The 27,776-nt window shown below is 36.2% G+C and overlaps 1 protein-coding gene and 1 non-coding gene across 3 annotated transcripts; both read left to right on the forward strand.

Moving 5' to 3' along the window:
- Window positions 1-5,923: 5,923 nt before the first annotated feature.
- On the forward strand, window positions 5,924-8,182 carry LOC105395901 (diuretic hormone class 2). 2 transcript variants are annotated; one of them, XM_048629572.1, is made up of 4 exons: window positions 5,924-6,014; window positions 6,322-6,423; window positions 7,174-7,197; window positions 7,870-8,182. In XM_048629572.1, exons 1-4 carry the CDS (start codon window positions 5,929-5,931, stop codon window positions 8,000-8,002), a joined length of 345 nt encoding a protein of 114 aa, XP_048485529.1. In that variant the 5' UTR covers window positions 5,924-5,928; the 3' UTR covers window positions 8,003-8,182. The 2 variants fall into 2 exon arrangements, with proteins under 2 accessions (XP_048485529.1, XP_048485531.1); XM_048629574.1 differs by lacking the exon at window positions 7,174-7,197.
- Window positions 8,183-10,345: 2,163 nt separating this feature from the next.
- Trnae-uuc lies at window positions 10,346-10,417 on the forward strand. The gene has a single exon. It is a non-coding gene; the product is annotated as a tRNA-Glu (tRNA).
- Window positions 10,418-27,776: the final 17,359 nt, after the last annotated feature.

Genomic DNA, 27,776 nt, shown 5'->3' on the forward strand with positions numbered 1-27,776 from the left:
TATGGTATTAATATTTCACAACTATTGCAATTACCTATCAATGAGGAGTTCGATACAAAAGGAACCAGTCAGTTAGGATAAATAACTAAATAAGTACTAGGTACTAACTTAAGTACTACTATTTACATAAATCATTTCCATGCATTTATAAAAAATACTTTTCCATATATTCCTACTGCATCTCTACATTTTATATATTTTCGCTCTAAGCTTTAATTTTGCTTACAATCTCAGACCGTCGAGGGACTTCGCAGAGCGAACCAGCAAACACATAGTGACTGATTTATGGGTCGGTAGTTCCATTGTATTCATAAATAATAAGATTTTTTTACCTATATAAGTAGATAATATTTACTATTAGTATAAAATTTCGTCTTTTATTCAAAATACAATTGCGTTTACATAAAACCATAATAGGATGTGTTAAAGGTGAAGTTTCCTACGTATTTTATTTAAAATGAAAATAAATGTTCACTTTCATCTTCACATAAAAATCCTTTTAAGACGTTTAGGTCCTATTTAAACGAAAGTCCACAAACTTACATTAACATTAATGTTGTTACGTCTTGGAAGGGTCGTTTGATGTTACATTACATCCGAGAAATCTGTAGAAATCAAAGAAGCCATTACGGCATGTGCCATGTATTAAAGGTGAAGATTTCTGGCATGAAAAATAAAAATATTAGTTATGATCTTTCATAATAATATTAATAATACGTTGCATGATACTCATGATTGATGAAATTTATAATAATAGAAGTTTATAAGTTGATAGCCGTGAATTTCAGGGTTAATGTTACTTACAATCCTTAAAATTCATTGAGTACCTACAAATAAATTTTCTAACATAAACTCAGAATGATCCGTATTCGAGATCAGGTATATGTATCTCTTCTACTGATATGATCTATTAGAGTAGCTACTAGATTCATTTGGCCCGGAGTTAGGCTGAGCACTCACTGGGAGTTTTTTGTCGCAGAAATTATGTATAATTTCATTCGTTCATATAAAATGAATTTGCGATAAAAAAAATTGCTAGGAAATTACATGAACATCGAAAAAAAAGGGTCGCAAAAAGTCAAATTTATCGCAGTGCGCGCAGGCCCTTAGATGTGTAAATGACTGTAAACAGTGGATCAAGTTCTGCCCAAGCCGTGATTGCAATTCAGCGGCGCGGCGGTCTAGCTTGTGCTGCTAAAGTTAGGAGCATTTGCAGAGAATGTTACGAATTTGGTGTTCACACGGATCCTGATGTCAGCAATGTTGACTGTTGTTGACTGTTTGTTAATTGATGCAGGTACAAGGGAAACTGGCTAACTGGGGCAGTTTGGACTGCATGTTTATGTTCTGTTATGTTATACGAGATATCTGACTTTAGAAATCAATTTTGTTCGATAGCCTTTAACAGACTGGTAAAAAGAGTCAAAAGGGGGTGGTGATTATTATAAAAAAAACTTTTGTTCAATAAATTCCAGTCAACCCCTTTCGGCTGTACTGGTTTTGCAAGACATTGTATACTTCAAAAAAATATTCCCCTGTTTCAGAGTTAGTTCCATAATCAAAGTTGCTCAATAACTACCTCTATAGTGCACAGTATCTGTCATCGGGATAATCACTCATGCAATCCCACCCTGTACACTAACGTATTTTCCTATCAAAATCATTCCTATCAAAATCATAACGGATATGAATTATGTTATGTTTGACAGAAAGGACCCTCCCCCGCCTCGATAGTGTGACAGGCGCACACTAACATCATGTAATTTCATTCTAATTAGCACTCAACGAGGCAACACTTGAGTTTCCTCCGATATGAGCAGATAAATGTGTGTAAAAAGCCTGGAAATGCCAGTTCAGCGTCAGTTAGTGGTGTCTGTTGTAGAAGAGGAACAACTGTTTATAGATATCAGGTAGGTGATTTTTTTCATTCTTACTTTAAGTTTTCATGGCAGAAAAGCTTTGAAACTAGTCGTCAATGCTTAGGAATCCAATGTATCTGAAAAAAGTACACGCTTTTCAGCAATTAGGTATATTATATTAATCCTTCTAATTAAGATACTCAGTTGTAATCACATGAGGACAGTCATCATGGTTACGTACATCGTAAAATATGTTTAAAAGTCCTCATTTTTTTTAATTTTATGGCGGATTATGCCAAAACTACCATAATGACCAAACAGTATAATTAAGTAAGTATATCCGAAGTGTAAGTTTCGATAATTTATTCAAACTAATTTTTAAACCCCAATAAAAATATACTTTATACACATACATCATCTGTCATTCGTTTTATCATAGTGACCACCAAAGGCCCTAGTTTCTATTCTAGAATAACCAAAGGTAAATGTAAAAATATTCAAACTCACCTCGGTGTTTTCTGCACTGTATTTTCAACAAACGCAGTTCTGAGATAGTCACGGGTAGTATCAGATTACAGGTATAGCGCATTAGTTTAAGTGGAGGGTGCTATTCTAGTATTTATTTAACTCTTCGTTGCACTTACTGCGATCTTTTGATATTACGAACTTATAAATAAATGTGTTATTAATAATATAGGATAAAGGTACCTGTACAAAAGGTGGGCTTAAAAGCATTTTCTACCAGCAAACCTACATGAGGTAGGTACAGAGTACCTATACTACTTTGCTGGTCACTACAGGATAGTTTTAATACTCTCTCTTACGTGTTATACAAACCTGAGATCCTATACCACCACTGCCTGTACTTTTGCGTAAAGGTTGGTTCTGCTATAATGCTTTTAAGCTTCCGTCTACCAGATTTTTATGAGAAGACCAACGTAATGATGGAGCAATGTCAAATTTTATCAGATCAATCAAGCTTGCAACTACTTCAATCAAATGGGTCTAAATAGGTACCTATAGCAAGCAAACTGCAAAGTTATTCATATTTGAGTAATATTTACTTACAAAAGCCAACTTCAGCTTTTATTTCCAGTGTAAACTCCGCTTAACACATAGACTTGAACGCAACATGGTAACATTGTCAAAGACTTTAACAATGCTGGGAACACGGCTCTGCACGCGCCGATAACGACTGTAGCGATGGGAAACGAATGCAGGAAAAAGTCTTGTGTTTTAAGTTATATTATTATTTATTTATATACACTTTATTGTACACATACACAAGCAAACATAAAAGAGAACAGTTACAAATCAAAACACAAGACGTATACAAAGGCGGGCTTATTGCCAAAAAGCAATTTCTTCCAGCCAACCTACGACTGGGTGAAAGATAAATGACATTAGGTCCTTTAACTAATTTGAGTAGGTACAATTAATAATTATCAAACAGAAATTAGCCTATGGTTTAATTATAACCTTAAATTAACAGTGCATGATTACAACATAAAATAAACATAATATTATAACATATAACTTATATATAAATATATAACTTATAAAAATTACATCATATTATTAGGTATATTTTGTAACTTTCTAGCTACCTGTCTGCTCTATGGTTTTATGTCTCAAAGATCGATAGAAATATTCGGAATCGGATGCTCATTTTAAAAGCTATTAGATTAATGATGGAGTGGTTTTGTCAAAATAAGTCCTTACCAATAATACTTACGTCAATCAAAACATTTTAAGAAAGAAATAAATTTCTATATTGTTGTGATTTTGAATACTATGTTTCTTCAATTATGCTATAAATTTATATGCTTTCGAGCGCGTTTCAATAACTTCTAATAAACTTTAAGCTATATTTTTCTTCTCCCAGTACCTACCTACAAAGAGCTTATTGACTTGCCGAGCCGATTTGCATTGCCGGGAACTGTTTACAGAAAGCTCAAAAGCCAATTGTGTCCCGATTGCTCTGTTTCGTTCTTAGACTTAAGCTCCTTCGGTCTAATACGGTTAGTGGCCTATAAAGTTATAGTGCTGACTGGCTTTAGCTTTACCCTCCTTTATTTCGTTATACGGGCTTAGTTTTATTAATTTCTTAAGTTGTATTCTCTTTTCTGTTTTATTTTTTGTGTATAGTATTATAGCTTTATTGGAATTATAGGTACCTAGTATTGCTATAATATAGTAGATAAATCATCATTAGACATTTATTAAGAGAACATTGGTCGGGTTTGTTCGTAAAAATATGCAACGATGAGTACTAGGTTATACCTAATTACATACATAAAAAACATACATGACACGCGAAAAGCTTATCATAATCACACTATCAAAATTTCCGTGTTATTTCCCAATAAAATCCACGAAAAATCGGTGCTTTTGCACAATCATAATTATGATAACCCTGCCATGTTTTGCAAGTTATAAGTTTCAGATTTAATCTTATCTACAAGCTATGGGTGCTTGATTTTTTCATGAATTATCTGAGTTATCCAACTGATAACAGCCAACATGTTAACAATATGTAATTAGGCTCAGAAAATACCAACAGCACAAGCTTTTTTATTAGTTTTATATGGGTATGGTATGGGTAATCCTTTACTATACAGGATGTTATCTTTACGAAAAAAAAACATTATAAGATAGATAGATAGATACCTATTCTTTATTTGTACACAAAAACATGGACAAAAAAAACTTAATCTAACACATACGTACAAATGGCGGCCTTATCACTTAAAGCGATTTCTTCCAGGCAACCTTTGGGTGGAAGGATATTTCGATGAAAAGGGTTAAGGCCCTGTTCCACAATGTCTGGTTAGTGGCTACTTGTCAGATAAAACACATGCTGTCACCCTCTGTTATTATTTTTTTGACAGTGACAGCATGTATTTTATCTGACAAGTAGCCACTAACCAGACATTGTGGAACAGGGCCTAAGTGTACTAAGAATAAAGAAGGTAGTTTCCTACTCTATGATTCGCAAAAAAAAGTCCACCCGTAAAGTCAGAGCTTTCACGATAAAGTTACACGTTGCAACAGTTTAGGCAAGCTAAAGTTTAAAAGCACAGCGGTTCACTGTGGCCACTTTGACCCCGTGATGTAGGGGCAACATTAAACTGGACACGGGGCAGATGTAACTCTTAACTAAAAGTTTTAAAACTTCAGTTAACCTGAGCTAACCTACGTGGAAAGTGGTTTAGTGTGAATCTTTTATTTTAAACGTGTGCTGTAGTGTAGGTACTTACATGGTTTTATTGTAGTCGTGTCAAGTCGGTGTAAGGTGAATGCTGCTGGTAGTTGTTACAAAACAAACCCAGGCATCCTTTTCTAGACATACCTAAGCCTGAATTGTTGAGTTTTCATAAAAAAAATAACCCATAATTTTTCAGATGTTTAAAATAATATTATGTAATTCCTTATCCCAATATATTAGAAGTACAAGTACATAACTAAACAATGAAATTTATCGCTCCGAAGTGATGACATAATATTTTTGTGTCTTTTTTTTCTTCCGGCACAGGTGCAACACGCTACCCTACAGCGTTTTTGGATGCTCTCCTTATTTTATTATATTAGGAATCAATCAACTAAGCGTAAACTTTATGAGGTACACTTAACAGCATAAAGTTACGATCGTGCTTGCCTCATGTGCCATAGGATCGGACCAATCTCTCGATGTACTTACTCGATTTTATATTTGTTCATAAATTCGAGTAAGTAATGTTTTGAACCTTGTCAAATCCGAACTTCTCAAAATACCTTGTATAAATATGTTCTCCCTGGTAGGGTAGGCAGGACGCAAGACCCATGTTTTGGTTTGAACCCAGGTTTCATGCAGAAAAAATAATTAGTGATTCAAGACGTCATTCTGAATAACAAACCTTGGACTTCCAGAAGGATCGGGACGTCATCCTGAATACAAACAAAAATACACTCACGAGCAACGAAAAAGATCCACCTGCCATAATCATTGGCGTTCCATATGACACTTCCTTGCACACGTGTCTTACAAGAAAACCTAAAAAGCTCACATATTTCATCTCGTTCCCGCAGGATGGTGCGACCGTCTAGCTGTCTCGTTCTGGCGTGCGCTCTCGCCGCCCTGCTGATCGTCATGCCGGCCGCGGCGTACCCCAGGTAGTTGTACTTACTCCTGTTTTATAGCCCTTCAACAAATCAGGCCCTAGGACCAGCTCATCGTTTTTTTATCCGTTTATTACTAAAAACCGCAACCATTAGTAATTGAAAACCAACACAATGCATATGCAGCTGTCATGCGTGACACGTGACTTTGACCAAATGGTTGAGAGAACTAGGGATAAAAACGGTCCTTAATCATGAAAGCCAGAAGGCAAAATTTGGTGCTGGTGGCTATCTACGTAATGGAATAGAATTTCTTACATAAATGTATTGTCTTGCTTCTAACCTCATCCTCTCCACGTTCCAGTCAGAACAACTACTTCCGCGACCGCCAGTACGACCCCGACGAGATCATGGACCTGCTGTCGCGCCTCAACACGCTCATGCAGCTGGAGCACAAGATGGAGACGTGAGGACCTTCTGTTAATCTTTGTAGCCCTGTTAGCTTTCGTGTCTTACCACCATCGACATAATAGCAATTAACAATCTTCCTTCTGTCAATCCATGTAGCCCTGGTAGCTCTGGCGTCTTACCGCCGATAAAATAGCAATCACCAATCGTGAAGCAGCATCTCTTATCTTTCAACCAGATGCAGATCGCTGAAATACAAGTTATGTGATGTTTGATAGATAAGGTTCGTTTGTAAATTGCTAATGCTCGGTGGTGGTGACCCTGACGAGACCATCTGTCGCACCTCAACACGCTCATGCAGCTGGAACATAAGATGGAGACGTGAGGAACCTTCTGTCACTCCCTGCAGCCCTGGTAGCTCTGCTTTAAGACCACCGATTTCCTCACGATGTTTTCCTTCACCGATGCAGTATCAATCAACATAACAATCTTTATGCAGCATCGCTTGTCTGTTAAACAGATGCAGATCCAATCAAGTTATGTCACTTTTGTTAGATAAGGTTCAGTTTTCGATTGAGATTCAATGTGCGATAAAAGCTTATACTCTTATCTATCCACTGTCCAGTCGTTTAGCACGGGGCGCAAAACGCGTACGTTACTCTCGAGTGAAAACGACGCAAAACTTATGTCACGTCTTGACATGCTAGGCGTTCTGAACAATTATATCTACTCATAACTAGTTACATACTTTATGTATATCGTGTGAAACTACAATCTAATACTTATACAATGTCTTCTTTTTCCACAGTATTAATGACGATATCTTGACTAGGTATGTTAAGTTTAAATAAAGTCGCTTGTTTTTTAATGTTTTAATGCATGTGTATTTTTTATTTCAAATCTGCTATTCTTATGTCGTGAAGTTCATCTTATAATGGGACTATGCATGCATTTATAACTATTATTTTGTGTTACCTACATGTTATAGTTTTAGCACATTAGTATGCTTTACTTAAAGGAGAACGGCAGTGGGCGTACCGCCTTTTTTTTGGAGCGTTTCAGAACAATGTTTTTCTCTTTTCTCCCAGCTTCTAAAAATCTAGTAATTAATTGACTTGTGTACCTGTACAGTGTCTCTCTAATCATGGTACTTTCATTACGGAACCCGTCATTTCCATAGTGGTACAAAACGTCCTTAGAACCCTGCCTTTGTCCTTTATACAAGCTTTAACGATGATCGATAATAAAGTTGTACAGACATTTTATGTTTTGCCATCTACTCGTTTATGTTATAGGAAATATTTAACCACCACCAACCTTATCCTCGTAATTCAAAAAATATTTTTCTATATTTCTTGGTTTTATCGTTTTATTTTTTATTTTTTCTAGTCAATGCCAAAAGAGAAACTGTTCAAAAAGTTTGCAAGCGCCTAACCTAACCTAATCACAAAAAGAGGTCGTCGAGAAACATTAAAAACAAACAGTTTTCGTTTTCTATTTACAGCGACAAGCGCGGCCTAGATCTGGGGCTGGGCCGAGGGTACTCCGGAGCTATTCAAGCCAAGCACCTAATGGGGCTGGCGGCTGCCAATTACGCTGACGGACCAGGCAGGAGGCGACGAGACACTTCCCACTAAACTCCTTCAAGCAACCCAAGCATCATCATCCTTTTTCGTTTTCGCAAAATAGAACGCAGCATTTGAATTTTCCGAACGCAGCCCTGTTCTGAGTTTCGCGCCTCGTGTTCGAATGGTTTTGAATTTGGAATCTGTCGAATGATTTTTGTTTCCTTTTTCTTCATAATAGTTGGTAAAATAGTCTGTACCCGTATCATGAAAATTCGAGCTAACGAATAGAATCGAATGCGAGTGCGACTATTGTCAACTTGACAGCACTTTCGAACACTTTTTACCTTTCGAATGAGTTTCGAAAAGAATGACCACAGAGTACATAATATTATTCTGACAATGACCTATGGAATGATAGCTGTCAAACTTTCGCAAATCTGTACACCGCAATACACCGCCATTTTGTTGTTGACAGGTTGACAGCACTTTCGAATAGACTATCGAATAGAATGTGCTGCGTTTTTTCCGGATAGCTCTACTGGTTTACATTACATCTTCATGGATGATTAAATTGTGAAAGTAGGTAACCCTTTTGGATTTCTTAGTTAAATCTTTTTTTTTCTTACGCTGACTGAAACTTTTTGTGCTATTCAATAAGTCTGAAATGATTTTGCTAATCACGCGCGTTAGTTAACATCCTGAAAGTATTTTATAGAGTTAGTCGTATACGCTAGTCTTACCATAGTCATTCCTAGTCAATGTTCTCAGTAATAATAATCCATGTTAAATATTAATCGTAATTGAAATATACCTACCTACAAACTTATAAACTTTTACCCTCTACCTTCCCTTTCCTTTACCAATCTTCCTACAAAGAAATTTTATAGCTAATCATGTTAAGCAAAATACAAATATTTTATAAAATTCTAGTCGAAAACGCTTACCGTTAAATATAACTTAGATATAATCAATGTTACTTAAATAAATCTCTATGTATAATATGATTGTACTACAGAAAAATATCTTATAAGTTTCCATTTATGAATGATACCAATCTAAATATTGTGGCAAATTGAACTAAGCTTTGGATTTTTGGTTACTATGATCAGTGATTTATAAATACCTCCTGTCTAGAGTTATTGTTACGGATTAAAGAGATATTCATATTAGCTGTCATTTGTTTTAATTTAGTTTTAATTAGGTAACTACATTACATAATTAACTAATTATTTACCTTACCGAAAATTCCCTGCTTCGCCTAGCAAAATTTTCTTCGATAGTGACCATGCGGACTATGGACGCACAACTCAAAATTTCCTGCTCATGATTAGATAACACGTTTTTATATATTATTATTTGCTCAGTCAGAATAGCATCCAAATGAAAACCAATCCAGATCTACTGAAACCAAAAGTTTTAGTTTAATGTAGTGCGAACAAGGTACTTAGGTACCTAAGTATATCATATTTAGCTATTTCACCAGTTTGGTCATTCAAATGGGTCTCGTACACGAGGTAGAGCATGCGAAGTGGAACGGAAGATAATATACCTGTATACGGATAACAAGGACATATACAATAGAAATCTGTTGATTTTAATTTTTAAGTAGGTACCTAATAAGTTCCTATTATAATGCTAAAACAACTAAGGCCAAGTTTACAACTTATGGATATGTGCATTGTGACAGTTTACTGGCAAAACTTAGTATTATCAATGACGAAGGAAAAAAGAGTATTATACTAACACTGAGTTGCAGAAAGGATCTTTAAGTTAATGTCGGCATTAAATGTATTGTTGCCTTGCTTTGACACTATACGGACAGAAAGAGACAGACATAGAATGTCGACATTAGCTTAAAGTCCCTTTCTGCAACTCGGCATAAGTCTATGGTATAAACATGTCGCTAGCGACATCTGTGTTACAAACTAAGTACCTTATGATACATATTTGACAGAGACATCTGTTGGATTATAGATGAACTGCTGTATCGTGAAGTGTACTTTCGAAATATTAGCCAATTGGTGATACAAAACTCCCATAGATGGAAGCACTCGTCGTATTTTTAACAATATGTTCTGTTTTCATGGCCATGTAAAACCAACATTTGACCTCTCAGCAAGGGCAGTCTCAGATCATTTCTATAAATTCCATATAGGGAGAACAGAAAAACCAAATGAGTAAACTTTTATCTTTATTTTAAGTTCGTAATATTTTATTAAGTGCTTACCTAGGTACTTACTTAAAATCCAATAATTTACCGATTACTGTGGGAGGCATTTAAATTCTCTTTGGTTGGACGTAGGTAAATCGGTGGATTTGTAGAAGATTTGTAGATAACAACAAAAAATCTTGTAATCTACTGCAGAATGTCAAATTTTACTCATATACGATTATTTCACATCTTCATTCATATCCCGTATGGTCTAGTGGCTAGGATACCTGGCTTTCACCCAGGAGGCTCGGGTTCGATTCCCGGTACGGGAAAACCTTTTTGTTTATTTTTTTATATTCCGAATAAATCGACTAGTGTCATAAGTTTTTTCAATATTTGTTACTATCGTGTCTATCGTATTATACTTATCATTGGCTTCATGTAGGTAGTATAATTATTTTAATAGTTTAATTTATGCTTAGGTTAGGTACCCAGTAGCTACTAGTAATGTAACGAATATTCGCATTCGCATTCGCATTCGCGAATATTCGCACATTTTAGGATATTCGCATTCGCATTCGCAAAATTTTGTGCGAATGTTTTGCGAATATCAGTACTTATTAGAAAAAAGTATTGAAAAATAATGGTAGGTTAATTAAATCAAAATCCATTCGTCTATAACCTTTTATTACAAGTTACCCTCTTAATCTCATTACCTTTATCATTTGGTATTTATTTAATTATTTTTTTGGGCAATGAAACTTTAGAAATAGTTAATACAAGGCGGGCCAAAAGTAATCACCCTATTGGAAGTTGCTCTCATTTGTACAAATGGACGCCAATTTCAAATTTGTTTTGATATTGGTGGACTAGACAAATGCAAAATACAAGTTCAGAGGCCATGGAGTGATATACTCACCAAGATCGCGGAATAATTGTGTATACTTATTCAGTTTTCGGGACGCCTTTTTTTGTTTTATCTGTCATTTTTCCTTGCAAAATCGCCCGATTTTGCCGTTTGAGACGGTTTTGAGGGGTTTTTTGAAGACCCGTGTTTATGTGAATAAATAAACCCGTGTCTCTGGAAGCCCTTAAGGCGAGTGCGAGAATCTCTCCCCCGAAGTTCTCGCTGGAGTGATGAGAAATAAAAGGAGCCATAAAAGGAGCCCGTATGGCAATCAATTGTGACGGCGCCCATTTTGCCGATATCATCTTCTAGACTTTACCAATAAAATTGTAAAGGTTCAAATAAAAATAAATCAAAAAACAGAATCCAAGTTTCTCATAAAAAATGAGAGCCAAACAACATCGGATGACTTCTATTGGTCCACCTTATAGTTTCATAAGACCTAAACACTCACGTGCAAAGAAATAGTTCTACTTAAAAAATACAGACACCAAATAGCCCCTATTTTTTTAATCATTTAATAGATTTTTTTTATAAAATGTAACACGTTTTTAGTAGATAATATTCTAATTCGTCGTTAAATGAACTTGAAAATTGCAGAAGTCGTCATTAAGTATTTTTTTTGCGCTTTGGATTAATTTGGTGTTTTTCTTAATGGATCATTTTCATTGCCCGTGAGTGTAAATAAACAAACAAAAAACATATTTTGACAGTATAGTCTCAGAGCAAGACAGCCATACATTTAAATACGTTTAAATGTTTCGTGTAAATCGTCTTCAGAAACTGCACACAGTCGCAATGTGTCGTAAGTGTTACGGAGCTATATAAAGTTTTTTTTTTTAATTGCGTCTAGTATTGTTTAGTCTGATTCGGAATGCGCCTAGACCGGAACGTACCTCGTTCAGTACGAGACTGCCACCAAACCATACAAATAACGCAAAATTTGAACACAAACTGAATATTCGCATTCGCATTCGCATTCGCGAATGTCGATTTCAGATATTCGCATTCGCATTCGCATTCGCGAATGTCCAAAAACACACATTCGTTACATCACTAGTAGCTACACTATAAGTACGTTTACCCACCTAACCATTGTATACGACTGAACAAAATACCCATAAGCATCCATTCTCATACCTCTTTTCACAACACAACACACCCTTTTGTCAAAGAACTGTGTCAGCTGAGTATGAAGGGAGCTTACCTGACCACCGTAGCTTGACCTGTGCAGCGCCGTCGTCGGCTACGAGCTACACCGAGGTCGGGGGCTCAGGTTACGCTGGACTGAGTAATATGGTAGATGTGCACACACATGGCTGGGCCCAGCCCTGGTCGGATGGCGTAGGCAGGGTGTATTTATACCACGGGAATATATAAATATATCTAAGGATGTGTAGGCTGATTTAGATAAAAATCGCCTTGGCTTAGATAGGTCTAGAAGCGAATAGCGCGTAGGGTAAAACCGGGATAGCCGTCAGACCGTCCAAAACTTATTGAAATCGTAAAAAAATATTCATAAAGTACTTACCTATCGTTTTAAACCCTATGAAAATACTTAAGTTTTGTAGTAATAGTGTTATTTTCGTTTTGCACACCTTATAATAAAATTTTCTTGCACCTCCTGTGGGTTGACTGGTAGAAAATGCTTGTAGCATTAAGTCCACCCTTTGTACACTTTATTTTACTTTATTTTTTTATATTTGTGCAATAAAGGATTAAATTATTATAATAATTAAGTCCTTTAACTTAACGACCAGTATCCAACCATAGGGCTGCATTATTTGTGAATGTGACAGTAAAATTAGATTAATACTGTAATAATTAATTACCTGTGCGTTTATAGCCAAAATAACAGCCGTCAATAAAGTTCAGAACCTACTTTTCTTATCAAGTTAATATTCGCATTGGTACCTAAATAATAAGTAAGTACCTGTATACTTAGGTATGATGTGATGCAAACGTCTTATTTATACTAATCCGAAGGGGAGGTCAGGTGTTACCTACTATGCAAAAGCAAATTAACCCCCTTTTTGCTTAGTACACATACTTACCATTTTTGCAACACCCTGTATATACTTTGAAAAGACAGATTTTTATCTCAATAATTACGAGTATACTACGTACAAACTTACTTAAAATTAGCACCTTTTTCTAATTTGTTGGTGACAAACACAAATGAACTATTACTTATTGTTTGTCATCGGGGCGAGAGGATTGGCCAGTCATATGAATGCCGCTGGACTGACGACCTTAGGCGGGTAGCCGATAGTGGTTGGGTGAGGAGATAGATCGCATCCAGTGACGTGCTTTAGAAGAGGCGTACGGCCAGTAAGGGGCTGCTATAGGCTGATGATGATGCGTTTAGAACCTTAGTCGATATCCATTTGGAGGGTTCGTCAGTCATCGGCTTAATAGAATAGAATAGAATAGAATACTCTTTATTTTGCACCATTAAAGAAAACATTATAATTTCACAACTTATACATATATAAAATATAATTAGTAATTACATATATGTAATGTTTTCTTTAATATACATATCATAGAATTAATTATCGGAATGGATGCTGCTATAATCTCAGTTTTAGTATCCAGTTTATAGTGCGCTACAATCTACATTAATCTTAATCTGTTTCCATTTGATCGCTTTAATTGAAAACCAATTAATTAAAAGCATTATCCTTATTCATGAGAGTGTTACGTTTTAGCTTGCGACCGCTACACGGGTTCGTTATTGACGTCGATAAACTCGTTTAATGCGCGTTCCGCCAATCACAGCGCCGTATTTATGGCGAATCGCGATATAGTGACGTTAACGAACTTAGCTACGTCTATAACGAACCCGTGAAGCGGCAGCAGGAGAAGGTAAAATAAAATAAGCAAGTAATGATAATAGTATCTTGCAGTAGAGAGGTTATATGAAATTATATACCTAGGTAGGTATAAGTATTATAAGTGTATTTCTTGTGTATATTTACGAATACTTCCTCAACACACTTGACCTATTGGAACTATTCGTAACAGTTTCGGAGAAATTATTATCCTGCTCCAGTAATAATGTCACCTTTCTCAATAAACTAGGAAACCCATAAACTTCAGTTATTTTGGGATATTTGCTTATCACACGCCACCCGTCTGATATTGTGAAATGTTCAGGCTTCTCACGCGAAAACGAAGGTCGTCGACTTTCTTATAGTTTTTTGTCTGAGCTCTTGTGATTTGTACTTAATGGATGCAAAATTGCATTATTCGGGATGAAGATGGATGGAGCCAACGGCAGTGACCTTGGGACCTTCTTTCATATGCTCTGATAGCATGATTTGTGTTTAAAATGCGCAGTAAATTATAATGACCTAATACATGAAAATTTAACGAGAATGTGCTAAAGGTAGGCACCTAATACCATAGACTAATAGCTACGTAATACTAATACGGGATTTAGGTACGTAGGTTGTATCTCTCTGTGCCCAAAATATTAATGTGCTCTATCGATTTGATTGCGGCATTTATGAAGTAAATAGGTACTTAGAATTAGGAATAGAGGACGACCGAATGGCGTAGTGGTTAGTGACCCTGACTTAGGGTTTCGTTCCCGTGTTCCCGGGAATTCCCGTTCCCGGGAATTCCCGGGAAATATGTCATTCCCGAAACCGGGAAAAAAATATCATTCCCGGGAATTCCCGGGTATTATATTTCATCGATTCTATGCTATATTTTCATATTTATTTATCTGTTTCTCTTACCTAAAACCAAAAAAAATATCGGCTCTTACATATGTGACCAAAGAGTATGTAAAAGCTAACGGTAGTGTGACGCCTGTCATATTTTTTACCCGACTGCCGAAGGAGGAGGGTAATGTTTTTCAATTGTATGTATGTATGTCTGTTTCTTTGTTCCCTCCTGTAGCCTAAACGGCTTGATAGATTTTGATGTATGAGGTATCGTTAGAAGCGTATTGATGGCGCGATGACGTTACATTAAAATGTACATAGCGCCCTCTAGAGGACATAACGTGATGATCGAAAAAATAATATTTTTGCAACTATGCCGTGTGGGGTATCAAATGAATGGGCTTGATTTGCACATTCCAAAAATATGAATATTGTAGGTATTTAAATAACAACACCAAAATTATTGAAATAAAAAATGTTCATGAACTAAAACCCGACTACTGACGTAAAATTTCATAAAATAAAAACAACTAAAAAGTTACAAATAAAAATATATAATTATAAACAAACAAAAAACCCGACTGCACACAAAAAGGTGAAAACAAGTCCCAATGTTAATGGAAAGTATCGCAGGCGGGGACTCCGGGGACAAACTTGACCGCCACACAAGGCCGTTTTCTAAGTAACATTCAGCTAAATGGTGAAACCTCTGGTGGTCCCCGCCCACGATACTTTCCATTAACATTGGGACTTGAATTAATTAATTTTTCTAAAACATTGCCTCAAGTGTAATTAATTTTGAATAATATTATTTTCAAACTGTTAATCATAATACCTTTGGTTTAATTTACAATTAAGAAAAACAAATGATTTTGCATGTAAAACAAATCATTATAATTTTGGTTGTTAATTTATCTGACTTTTGCTTACTACTACTATTTTTTTTCTACCTATACGAGTAATAAAAGTAAGAGTTATAAAAGTATATTTGATTTAATTGTTAGTGTTTTAATACCCGAAAATAGCAAAAACTAGCATTTAAAATAAATTCCCGTTTCCCGGGAATTCCCGGGAAATCTTGAAAAAAATTCCCGTTTCCCGGGAACAGAAAAAGGTCGGGAAAAACGAAACCCTACCCTGACTACTGAGCCGATGGTCCCGGGTTCGATTCCCGGCTGGGGCAGATATTTGTTTAAACACAGATATTTGTTCTCGGGTCCTGGATGTGCCCGTAAAATGGCAATAGGCCCGCCCCCTATTACATTGGGACTAACATAACACTGGCGAAAAGTGGGTGCAGCAATGCACCTCTGCCTACCCCGCAAGGGAGTACATTAGTACAAGGCGTGAGTGCGTGTGTGTTTTTTTAGGTACTTTATAGCTTAATTTCCAATGCATACAGTTGACTACTACTTTCTTTATAAATAAAACAGCATACGCGAATATATATGAACGCTATCAATTAAGTCAGAAATCGCTCCACATTTTCGTTTGGCAATTAATAAATCAGAGCTGAAGCATATACAACTTTCAACCCGGTCTCTAATTATATTTGTTATTCACAATTAACTTATTTTATTTTAGAGCACCTCTGTAACCTTTCCACTTGTAGAATTAAGGTCAATTTAGCAAAGTGCTGTATTCTGTAAGCCGCATATAAAACCGTGTAGAGAGGTGCTTTCCAGAATAAAAATACCAGGTGGACTATGTAAACGCCAGGTATTTTTCCAGCCATCTAGAATTCTAGACTACAGGGGGACTAATTAAACTGAATTGGAGTGAGACACTTTGACCTGCTGTGACCTATTTTCTCCAACTAGACCTATCTGAAAAGTTCAACATGAAATGAACCCTAGCGTCTTTGAGTTAGATGTGGGTTTGCCACGGCAAGGTATCCTTGTGAAATAAATAGCTAAAGACGTTTAGCTGTAGATACTCTATTGATTTCAGACGGGAGTTGAGCGAGTCTATGCATCGAGAGTGTATGTAATTAATTATGCACAATATATCCCTATCCGCATATAGGAGAAACATAATTGTAGTAACATCACTAAAGAGTAACGTTACCAAGAAGCTTATACCAAAGCTTAATCAAGTTTATCGAGTTATGAAACCAAAATACTTACTATAAAATCTTAAAATTTGCTGTAAAATGTCTATATGTCAAGCACTTTCAGTAAGTTATCAGTTTATCACATAAGTATATTATGAGATCTCATGCAGAAGTAGAACCAATATCTCAAGTCAATTTATTTCTCAGATTGGAACGGTTCGTCAACAGTCGATTATCCTACGAATAGTGCGCCAATAGAACGAATCATGGCACAGTGGACTGTTGATGAACTGTTCAGAATCTGTCAACTTAGTATCTGAGATAAAAAAAAGACTTTAAATGCGGTTTCTAGAGACAACCTGGAGTCGGTTGCTGACAATTTGTACATTTAGTGCCAATTTCTCCATAGTCGGTTAGAGCATAACCAGGGAGTAGTGGTTGACTTTTGACACATCTGTCATGAATTTTATATAGAGATGACGTATAATTAATAAAACAATCCCTGTCGGTTAGATAACCGCCTATGGAGAAATTGGCACTTACCTAATCTAAGTGACGTCGTACGCTGTTTCTAACATATTTTACGTAAACTCATGAAACTCGTTCTATTTACAAAAGATGGAACGGTTACTGTCTTTTACGATCTCGTAAAAAGACGCCCTTTTAGCCTATCTCATCGCTTTCAGTTGTACTCACCACGGAAAAGATTTTAGATGGAACGAAGCTAATTTTAACTTTTATTGTTCTGGCAGTTTAATTTCAAAAGCCACAAAACCAGTCATATTTTATAAATATTACAAGCAGGATATTGGTATACTGACCATTTGTAAGACGTATACTGACCATTGACCAAGACAAGTGATAAAGTATAAAGACTTACCGAAAAGAAATACTCAAATGAAATTATAAATTTTCCTTCCATATTCTGTACGTTCACTATATTTATTTTGATTCTAATTATAATTTTAATATACTTACTGTTATTGTTAATTAAGTACTTAGGTAAGTATACTGCGTATCCTAACCTACTAAGACAAAACTTTAAAATAGTATTTTACTTATTTAAAATATGTAAAAATCTTCTTTCACAATCAACCCTCAAAATCAAGAAGAACAAATTATTCTGTTCCTTTACAGTTTTCACATTTTGCTTTTATATGGAACTGCTACACGAATTTCGACTTTACAGAGGCGATGAAAAGGTTCCTTTTCATAGGAATTGTATACGAAAGTACGAATGCAAAGGCAGAGCCCAGAGGCACGGAAGCTAAAATAGAGTTGCGAATGTTGCGATATAAATCCGGATGTCGATACGAACCCGAATATGAAAGGTAAAAGGCGTAACGTATAAATAATCCGTTGCGTATAAATAAAAAAATCGTGTTATTTCCTGGGTAACAAGTAAGTACTTAACAGTTTTACTTTTTGTTTAAACGAATTTCTAAAAGTCGAACCACAAAAGTTGTTTAGAATTATGTGTTATTATTTAGCATATAGTAAAATAGTTGATGTACCTACATGCAGGGAAATAAAAAAAGAACCTGTAAGTAATACGCATATGCCTATTTTTGAAAATCCCGCTTTCAGGGTTTCATTAGCTTCTATTGCCTACTCAATTTCATGAAAATCCGATCTAGGTATAGTTTTTACGAGAAAGGAATCGAAAAAAAACTTATAAATATTTATTGGAATATGTACTGACATATTACGTTATATTAACTAATAAAACTCACTAGATAAGTAAATAACTATGTACCTACTCAATAGTTTTTATAAGTAATTATCGTTAAATTATTTTCTTGACAAATGTAGTACATCCCTAGTATGAAGATTGCGTTTCACACTTTTGTGCTCGCTTGAATAAGATGCTTATTTGCACCTCGAACTTCGCGGAATATGAGGAGTTGGGCTAAACGATTTTCTGTATAAAATAATGTACACTCATAATGTTTTATATCCAAGGACCCTATTGCGAAGTCAAAACGACATAACATTTATGAAGTAATTGGTGTAAAATTAAATAAATTTTGAATCCGCAAATCACTTTCAAAACAATTCGCGATAGGTACACAGAAGGATCTTTTGAATATGGTGATGTGATATTCATCATTGGCCACGACATCATGATCAGATGATGGTCGCAGCGTCAGTTCATTGAATGGGAAGAGGTTTGTGCGCATCTTTTTTATGGCTGTAGACTTGTAGAGTCCTATTGCAGCTCGACACCTTCTGCCACAGAGATCGCAAGTGTAGCGTGAAGCGTGATTCTGCAGACGGTTCTTGAACTGCGCGGTGTGATATTAATATTATAGTACTTTCGAAGGTTCCGGGTTTGACTCTTGCCCGGGGCAAAGGGTTGCCGCCCTTAGTGGCATTACAACTAAAATCTTCACCTACCCTGCCTGTTTACTTTAACATAATCACCCGTATCTCTACCTTAATTACATTAGCTGAATAACTAAATAAAAAACATGCTTTATGAATTATGCTCCCAATAACTGATTATTCATTATTTTGTTCGTAAAATATAATAAGTAGGTACAATGGGAGCGTAAAAATCGTATAATTATTATTAATAATCTCTCATGAACTCATCAGCATCACTCTAGGGGTAGGTAGTCTCTGTGATCTTTATCAAAAGAAGCAATTGGGTCTTTTATTCAAAAGCAGGATGCGTAAAGACTGAAGTGTAGATATAGCTGTCTCAGAGAGGTCACTCTATATGACGAAAAACGAAACTGCGCGACCCATGAGTCCCATGACTCTAAGTGCCAATTTCTCCATAGTGGGTTAGAGCATAACCAGGGACTTTTGTCACATGTGTCAAGAATTTAATATAGAGATGACGTATAATTGATCAACCTTTCCCTGGTTACGATCTCACCGACTATGGGGAAATTGGAGTTAAAACTCTCGTCGAATTAAACGTGCCGATGCGATGGGACGAGAGCTCTCGTTCGTTTTTCGTCAGTATAGATAGAGTAACCCCCCAAACACGGCATATACCTTTGATCCTGAAGGCTCACGAGTGGAGGCATCCATTCACTGAAATTCAGGCACACAGCCGTGATCATGAATAGAATACGAGTAGGCTTCAGCGTGTGTTTGCGTTACAATTTGATGGTGAAAATTATGGATAAAATTATGTACCTCTCTTGAGTGTAAACTTGTGTTACTTTTTACATATCCTCCTGTTTTCAGCTGATCTGAGCTGAGCCTAGTTCCTGAAAAAAACTTCGTATTTGAGTTGTGTAATAATTAATGGATGTATTTGAGTTTATGGACTTTATGAACAAAAGCCTTTGTATTTGAGTTTATGTGTGGATTTTTACTGACAATAAAGCGTATAAACACTGTGACATCGTGGCTGTTAAATTTGTAACAACGTAACGTCAACAAGATTTCAGTATTTCGAGACATAAAATATTCGCAATTTTGCCCACATGTCGCATTATAAATCTAAATGTCAACCTCGATGTACTTGCCAAGATATTACGGAATATGTATTAGATATATAAGTACTTTCTATCATCCATCAGAAGAAAACGCACGTCTAAGGCGCTCCGCTCACTGCACGAGAGTCGAGGCGGAGTCGCGGCGTAGTCGATGTAAACTAGACATTATTCCCTGTTCTTGAAGCTGTAGCGACGCCACTGCGACACCGCCTCTACCTCGACACTACCTCTACTAACTCGACTTTAGCAGTGGGCAGAGCGCCTAAAGGTGCAAATTGGTAGCAGAAGACATTAATTTACCATATACGATTCGTTGCGCCGTAACTTCGGGTTTCTATGGGATTAATAGGGTACACAGTATGATACACGCTTAATCCGGACGGTCCTAAAGATTTATGAACATTTACTAACTTACTCGCTTGACTTTGGGCTCTAAGCAAACCTGCCTGTCCGGCCCCGGCCTAAGGAAATAGTAACTCTCATAGAATTGGTCTCCTCCTTTCGGTGACAAGCGCTTGAGCTGGTCTAGGGTGTGTCACAGTGGAGAAAGGACTGGAGTCCATCAGAGTCAGAATAGCGTCAATTGCGTCAGTCACTGACTGCCCATATATACATATAGTATAGGTTTATATGTCAATCTGGCCATGTAGCACGGGGCGCTATTAAGACGTGACAAAAGTTCTCCTTCACGCTCGCTCTTGAGGGTGTGCAAAGTAAGTGAGCGCGATGCAAAACTTTTGTCACGTCACCGTACCTACCGTCTTAAATGCGCCCCGTACTACCCAACAAACAATCTACTCTTATAAAATTATATGTATAAGGTCTAATCTCTTATAGTTGTTTTAAAATAGCTTTCATTACAACAATGTTCCTTATAATCGCATGACATAAGAAGATTTGGCTAATATTACCTTTATTCTTATAATTTGGTTGGGTTAACCATAACAAGTCCAAATTACATGGTTACAATAAGGATTGAAAATGTGTTATACTTGTAAGAGCATTTACAATGCTTTTAAGCCATATAATATTCAAAAGCCATATAAAAGCTTTTTATTTGGCTAATTGTTCTTATAATAGTAATGCATAAGGTAACTATGATACTTTTAACCTCATAGGAGCATTTTATATAATGTCTACCCAACAAACAATTCACAGCATTTTATATGATCTTTATAAGAATGAAAGCAATCCATATTCACTTACATAGCTAATAAAAATGTATTATTCTCTAGATGGTCATATTAAAAGATACCCACCACTTCTACTGCTACGAGTATAATGCCACAAAATTACCAAGCTGATACCAACAAATCACTAGATGGTCCCGTAAATGATTTTATGGAACATGTACTGTACAACTATGTCTAATCAGTGAGGAAGATTATAACAGTACTTAGCGGTAGTGAAAAATAGATATTATACATTTATGTAGGTGAATGAGATGGATTTGGATATTCATGGGGATATCAACTTTGGCCAATTCTGTCTGAAATTAAAAATGTATCGAAATATTTATGTACTCAACGTGGTGGGAATCTATGAAGGAAAATCAAATAAAACAAATATTTGAGAATCACGTTTTTTTTTCAGTCACCATATTGGTGATTATCAGTAGAAGCATTAATCAATACGAGGGCTGATCCAATGTTTACAAAAGGGTGTTTTTAGGCCCCTCTGATGATGATTGTGTGGTCCCCGATTTCCCAATTGCTTGGAACTGCAGATAGTTTTGATTTCCCCTTTTCAAATATTTTTACTATATTACTAGATTTTGTACGGCATTATTAAAAAATCTGAAAAAAGTAATAAAGTAAAGTATAATTTATTTCTGACGACCATTGCAATACTACCTGAAAAGTAATAAGTATAGTTAATAATTATTAATATAGCTACAGTCGGCATAATACTTGCGTCAAAGGAACCCTAACGATAGATAAAATGGCGATAGCTTATGAAACAAGTGTTGCCATTACAGAGCTTATAATCTTATAGATTTCTTATAGACGATGTGCGACTGTTGTTACCCTTGTAAAAGCGTTATAAAGAAACATGACTCAATAATTATTCACATTTTTACCGTAAAACTACTCAAATTCAAGGGCCCGTTGATATAATTACACTTTTTGTACCTCATTTTACCATACGTTTGAATTCCCACACAGTTTTCACATAAATGAGCAGAATATATACACTCTAAAAAATAAATTAAATTAATTATAAGTACTTGGTTCTTGTCATCTGTCTTTATAATACTTGTTGACGCTGTCATACTGTCAAAAATCACTCAGGAAAACACTTACTGTAGAATCTCATACACTGATTAGCTATCTAATAGAATTTATCTTACCGCTATAAGTTTTACTCCCTTGTTGCTCGCCATAATAAAACACGTATAAGGTTGGTTGGCTTTATTAACGCTTTTCAACATATATCTTACAAGTTTATTGGCTTTCTATAAGCAATGCTTTTGCTTTTATTAGTTTGACTCTCTTGTTGCTTGCTATAATAAAGCACGTATAAGAAAAATAAGCTAACAATAAAACAATTATAAGAGGGCTTTGAGGTTATTGTCCTTGTAATTTGTGCCCAAACGCACGCTTATTAGCGATAATACGGCTTTTATAAGTAAAATATTTTTGGCATTATAAGCCACTATGAGAGTATTTTTTGTTTGTTGGGTAGCCATTCAGGCATTCAGTACACCTGTCGTGCACCCATAGACTTATAGAGCAAGAAACATTACCTACTTTTCCTCTAACGAGGAGGTTCAAAGTGAAAAGTATCATAGCTCACCCCAGCACCTTGTTCGTCTAGCCTTTTCGGGTTTCTATTTGGGTAAAGACTGCATATTTATAAGTGTAATCATCACTATAAATAAATTAAGATAAAACATCACTGGCAAGACTCGGCTATTAATCTGGAAATAGACGAGAAACATCAAAAACATGAGCAGTGGGACGAAGGAAGTATCATAATTAGATTTACGATTTATACAACAGCTTATAGCATACACACTGTGTGTTTACACGAGCCACACCTACAGAAATGAACTATTGCGGCATGTGTTTAGGTATATGGTTTAATTATTCTGCAAGTCATGAATTAATATTGAGCAAAACAAAAACAGAGAGTTAAGTGTTCACCTATCGGCATCGTATACATACATGTATCGGAAAAACTAATTTTCATAAATGTATGGCGTAGGCAATGCCGATGAAGTGGACGGACTTGTGTGAATTTCTATACAGAGAATACGAATGCGATGCGTCTGTTGCGTACAGGAGGACGCTTACATTTATTCCTGAAATCCATTCAACCCGTATGATGTCCAGGGTTAGGCAGTGGTGCTCAGTTGCTCACACATGGTGTATCATTATATCCTAGCCAGTGTTATTGGTGCTCACACATGTAGCGTTCTATCCTAGTAAAGTGTTTTGAATTTTTGTTTTGAAGACCGGTGGCTAGCAACTAGTCCTTTTAGTGAGTTACGAACAACTGCTAAAGCTCTCTATATCTACATGTAGTAGCTACCTATCTCCCTATTGTAAGTAAGTACGTCCCTGCAGCCCTAGCCATGCTTTACCTAGTAGATGATGGAACGTTTCCATTTAGGGATGGGGTAAGATTGTTTTATTTACGTTCTAAATATTTTTGTAATCGAATCGCTTTCTTCTTCAGTTTACCTTCTGTTAACCATGGGAAATTTAGATGCCCTTCCGAGTTTTTTCACTTTTTGGACAACCTTAGTGGTCACCTTTATGTCCTAACCAAACCTCGAACAAGAATTTAGAATCAAAGTTATACCTATACCCTGTGTGTTGAAGCAGCTTAGAGCTTTTGCCATTAGACCACAGTCAGTTCAATTCTTGTTAGTTAATAGAGTACATAGACATACATATTACGTTATGTAGTCTACGAAGACAGCCAGTTCAGTTCAGTTCAGAAACTGACTGATAAAATTATACCCTATACCTATAGATTGTTGTCGATGCTGAAGTCCACCTATTTGTCCCACTACTGTCACCGGCTTCATCAAACAAGCGTTTCAGTAAACAACTTATTATTATTCACGACAATAATATATTCAACTTCGTATCCCCTCCCTATTTTCCACTCCATTGGTCCCCGGAGGTGCTGGACCGAGGGGGGGGTGCGGGGGGGGGGAGACTTTCCAAAACAACGGGCACGGAATGGCCATTTAAAATATGCTGCCTATTTACATAATCTAATGTGACGAGAGTATATAGGTACTGTTAGTACGGCGTTTTAGAGGAAAAATTGTGACGGAAAGGGGAAAAGTTTTGGCTAAAATGTTTCGTGTTTAACTATGTAGATGTAGCTGAGGTGTGTTTCTGGTGGAATTTATAATTATTTCAGCTACGACTGTTACTAGTTACGTAAAATATCCTGACTAGGTTCGGTTAGATTTTTTCTGCGGGTGTCATAAAAGGCGACTAATACATTAGAGGTGGACAGTCTAAGACCGTAAGCCTTCCCATGAGATGAGAATGGCAGGGCGATTTCTTCAGCTAAGCTCCTACATAAGTCGCTTGGCAAAATGATACAGGATGTCCCAGAACGATGCCATAATAGGTATTATAAAAGGGAAGTACTTACAAAAATAAATAAAATTATAATTATACTGTATAAATTGCGATCTTTTCTTGCATAAAAGTTGCTCAAGATCCTTATAAATCCTGTCCGTTTCTCAACTGACCTATAAAGTTTTAATTGTGAGTGTAATCCGATCTCAGCTAAATTAATGTATTCAGGAAAAACCAGGCCAACACTCAATTTTGTATAGATTCTCCATAATTTATAATCCCGAGGAAAAATTGAGGGGCTTCTTCGGCATTTCCCGGGGTTTTTGATTAAAAATAAACGAATGGATTGATATTAATGGACTCTGGAATGTATAATGAATACCTCCATACCTGGGTAAAGAAATCAAAGGAGATAAGTACTTACATAATATTTTAAAAAATGCGTGACCGAACGTTGCTATAGCTTACGACCGTCTCCGTTTGTAAAGAAAACACGCACAGTTCAACACATATAAATCTAAATATATATATGCGTTCATGCGACATTATAAATAATGTATTTATACTTACGCAAAATGCAGAATGATGCAGCGACACTGTGAAAAGAGAACTTCAGAACCGCTAGAGTTTAAGAGGAGAGATTTTATATTTCACACCTATTTACAAATACCTATTGTCAGTCGCGTGCTGCAGTGCATCTCTATCGCACCCGTGCCCGGGGCATGAGAGTGCAAGCGATAAGAAATCTTTTCCTAAATACCTATTTCGCTAGAATCGCGAAGGTATACTCTCCTCTTAACTCTAGCGGTTCTGAAGTTCTCTTTTCACAGTGTCGCTGCATCATTCTGCACAAAAATTACGTTATTTGAGGTGCCTGTAAGTTTGAATCTATAAACAATATCGAAAAAAGAAAAAGCTATAAACATAGTTATTCCTTGTGTCAATAACATACAAATCATGGAGATTGGATAATATTTAGAGGTCGTAAAACGTTTTCTCTTTTTGTATGGACGAACAAGTGCTATACTCTCCTCTTTACCTCCGCTTTACTAGTCTTTGTATGCAACTCAAATAGGTATTACTCAACCTACCAATTAACAACCGTACTGAAAATTTACTTAATTGTCTCTTCATACAAAAACCTTTCAATTCTCAAATCCCCAGACCGAAACCCCGCGTCTCTTTTAAACTCACTTTAAATAAATCAACGTAACTGATAACTGGCAATTCGTTTAAAGAAAGCTCTTGCGTCGGGGTTTTTTTCGTGGATTTAGGGCCATTTCTCCCACTCGTGCCACGGATGACCTTGGTTTGCGTGCGAGACGGGGTAAAGTAGAGCAGTGGGGTAACTCTTTTCTTGCCTCCGTTCATCTTTTCTTTCCTCCAATCTTCTCCTAAAGGTGGGTACTGACGAACGTTACAAGGTGTAATGAAACATGTTACACAGCGAGCATTCGTGCAGTCAGTACGTAGGGTTACAGGGAAACCAGCGAGCAACGAGCCGAATTTTAGAACCCAGTATTGTGTAACATGCTCGCTGGGGATGTTACATTACAGTCCGTAACGTTGGTCAGCACCCACCTTCAGATTGTGTAACATGCTCTCTAGGAATGTTACATTACAGACCGTAAGGTTGGTTAGTGCCCACCTTCGACAAAGAGTTCCTTTATCCGAACGGAGAGTAATATGTAAAAATTTATGTTCATCAGAACATTTTATACGATGATTAAAAACATTTAACTTTGACTTTGACTCCGATCTATCATCACTAGTAACCACCTGGTTACGAGTGTTGGGCATGCGCCTCGATGATGGGAAGTTTGTCCTTATTCTTGCGTGTCAGTTACGTGAAAAAGTTTTGCAAGTTTAACTCCATGACTACAGGGGAAAGCTCTTAATGAAGTAGGTAACTAGGGCTACGATACTCTGAAGCCTATTACAATACAATACAATAATCTTTATTGGCACACCGTAAAAAAACTTAAATCTAACTTAAATAACATTGATGCACAAATGGCGGTCTTATCTCTCTTCCAGACAACCTATTATTTTCACTTTGCCTACTACTTCGCTTTTACCCCCTCTCCTAAGGGAGGGTGGCGTGCCGAGCTCTTCCTAGCCCATGTTACCTTAAAAACAACAACGAAAAAAAACCTTTTTCCGTCATATAAGAAAATTGGAATCGAGTTACCCGTTTTATGAAAGAATGTTCATTGTTCACGGAATTTTTATGTAAAAATATTTCTATTTTATTGCACGATTTTTTCTATAAATAAGCCTGAAATAAGCTAACGGGTTGTATTCACATTCTTACGCGTCTTGAAGGAAAAAGAAAGCAATTTAATGTACCTGTAAATTGTGATAAGAATTAATATAAAACTGTGTGACTGTAAAATCATCATTTTCAAATAAATAATTTTATAAAGATATTAAAGACTGTGCCTGTCCATAATAAGCATAATATAATGTGCTTATTATGGACAGGCAGTAGCCGCTTAGCTTAGGCTGAGCGGTTTTTTATCACCTTTTTTTTTACTCGAGTAAAATTTCAAAAGTGAAGTAGATAGTACGAGTATTCAGTGATAAATTCTTGTGTCATTTTAAAAATATAAACGATATATCATTGTGAACTAGAACAAAATGTGTTACCTAATTATCAGTCAGGAAGAAAGTCCCTGAAGGAAAGGGATCGTCTCAAGGTCAAGGTTCGATCGATACCCGCGGTGTGGCTCCCACTGTTGTAGGACTTGTAGGTGTGAATAAAATATGTAGCACCGTGTATGAAAGAAAATACATTATATCAATCTCACAGATACATACAACTTCACTAGGTACACTGTACGCATAGTACAGGTTATTGATAGTTTGCATGAAACGATGGAAGTTAACTTTTTCTCACATACAAAGTGGCGTCTCTAGCAGGAAGTATCATCAAACTATGGCACATCACATAAAGTTTGTGAAAATTGGTTAACTATGTTGAAAAGGTTCCACTGAGAAAAGCACCAAATTACTTCTAAACGAAAAAGGCTTCTGCAACATTGAAGTACATGTT

This window comes from Plutella xylostella, chromosome 23 (assembly GCF_932276165.1).
Source record: "Plutella xylostella chromosome 23, ilPluXylo3.1, whole genome shotgun sequence".
Lineage (NCBI taxonomy): Eukaryota > Metazoa > Arthropoda > Insecta > Lepidoptera > Plutellidae > Plutella > Plutella xylostella.

What these genes read in the sequence shown, in the direction of transcription:
- LOC105395901 (XM_048629572.1), top strand. Translation starts at nt 5,929, where the DNA reads ATGGTGCGACCGTCTAGCTGTCTCGTTCTGGCGTGCGCTCTCGCCGCC. An exon ending in CTGGAGCACAAGATGGAGAC is followed by an intron (nt 6,424 to 7,173) that starts GTGAGGACCTTC and finishes CTTTTTCCACAG; the next exon opens with TATTAATGACGATATCTTGA. An exon ending in AATGACGATATCTTGACTAG is followed by an intron (nt 7,198 to 7,869) that starts GTATGTTAAGTT and finishes TTCTATTTACAG; the next exon opens with CGACAAGCGCGGCCTAGATC.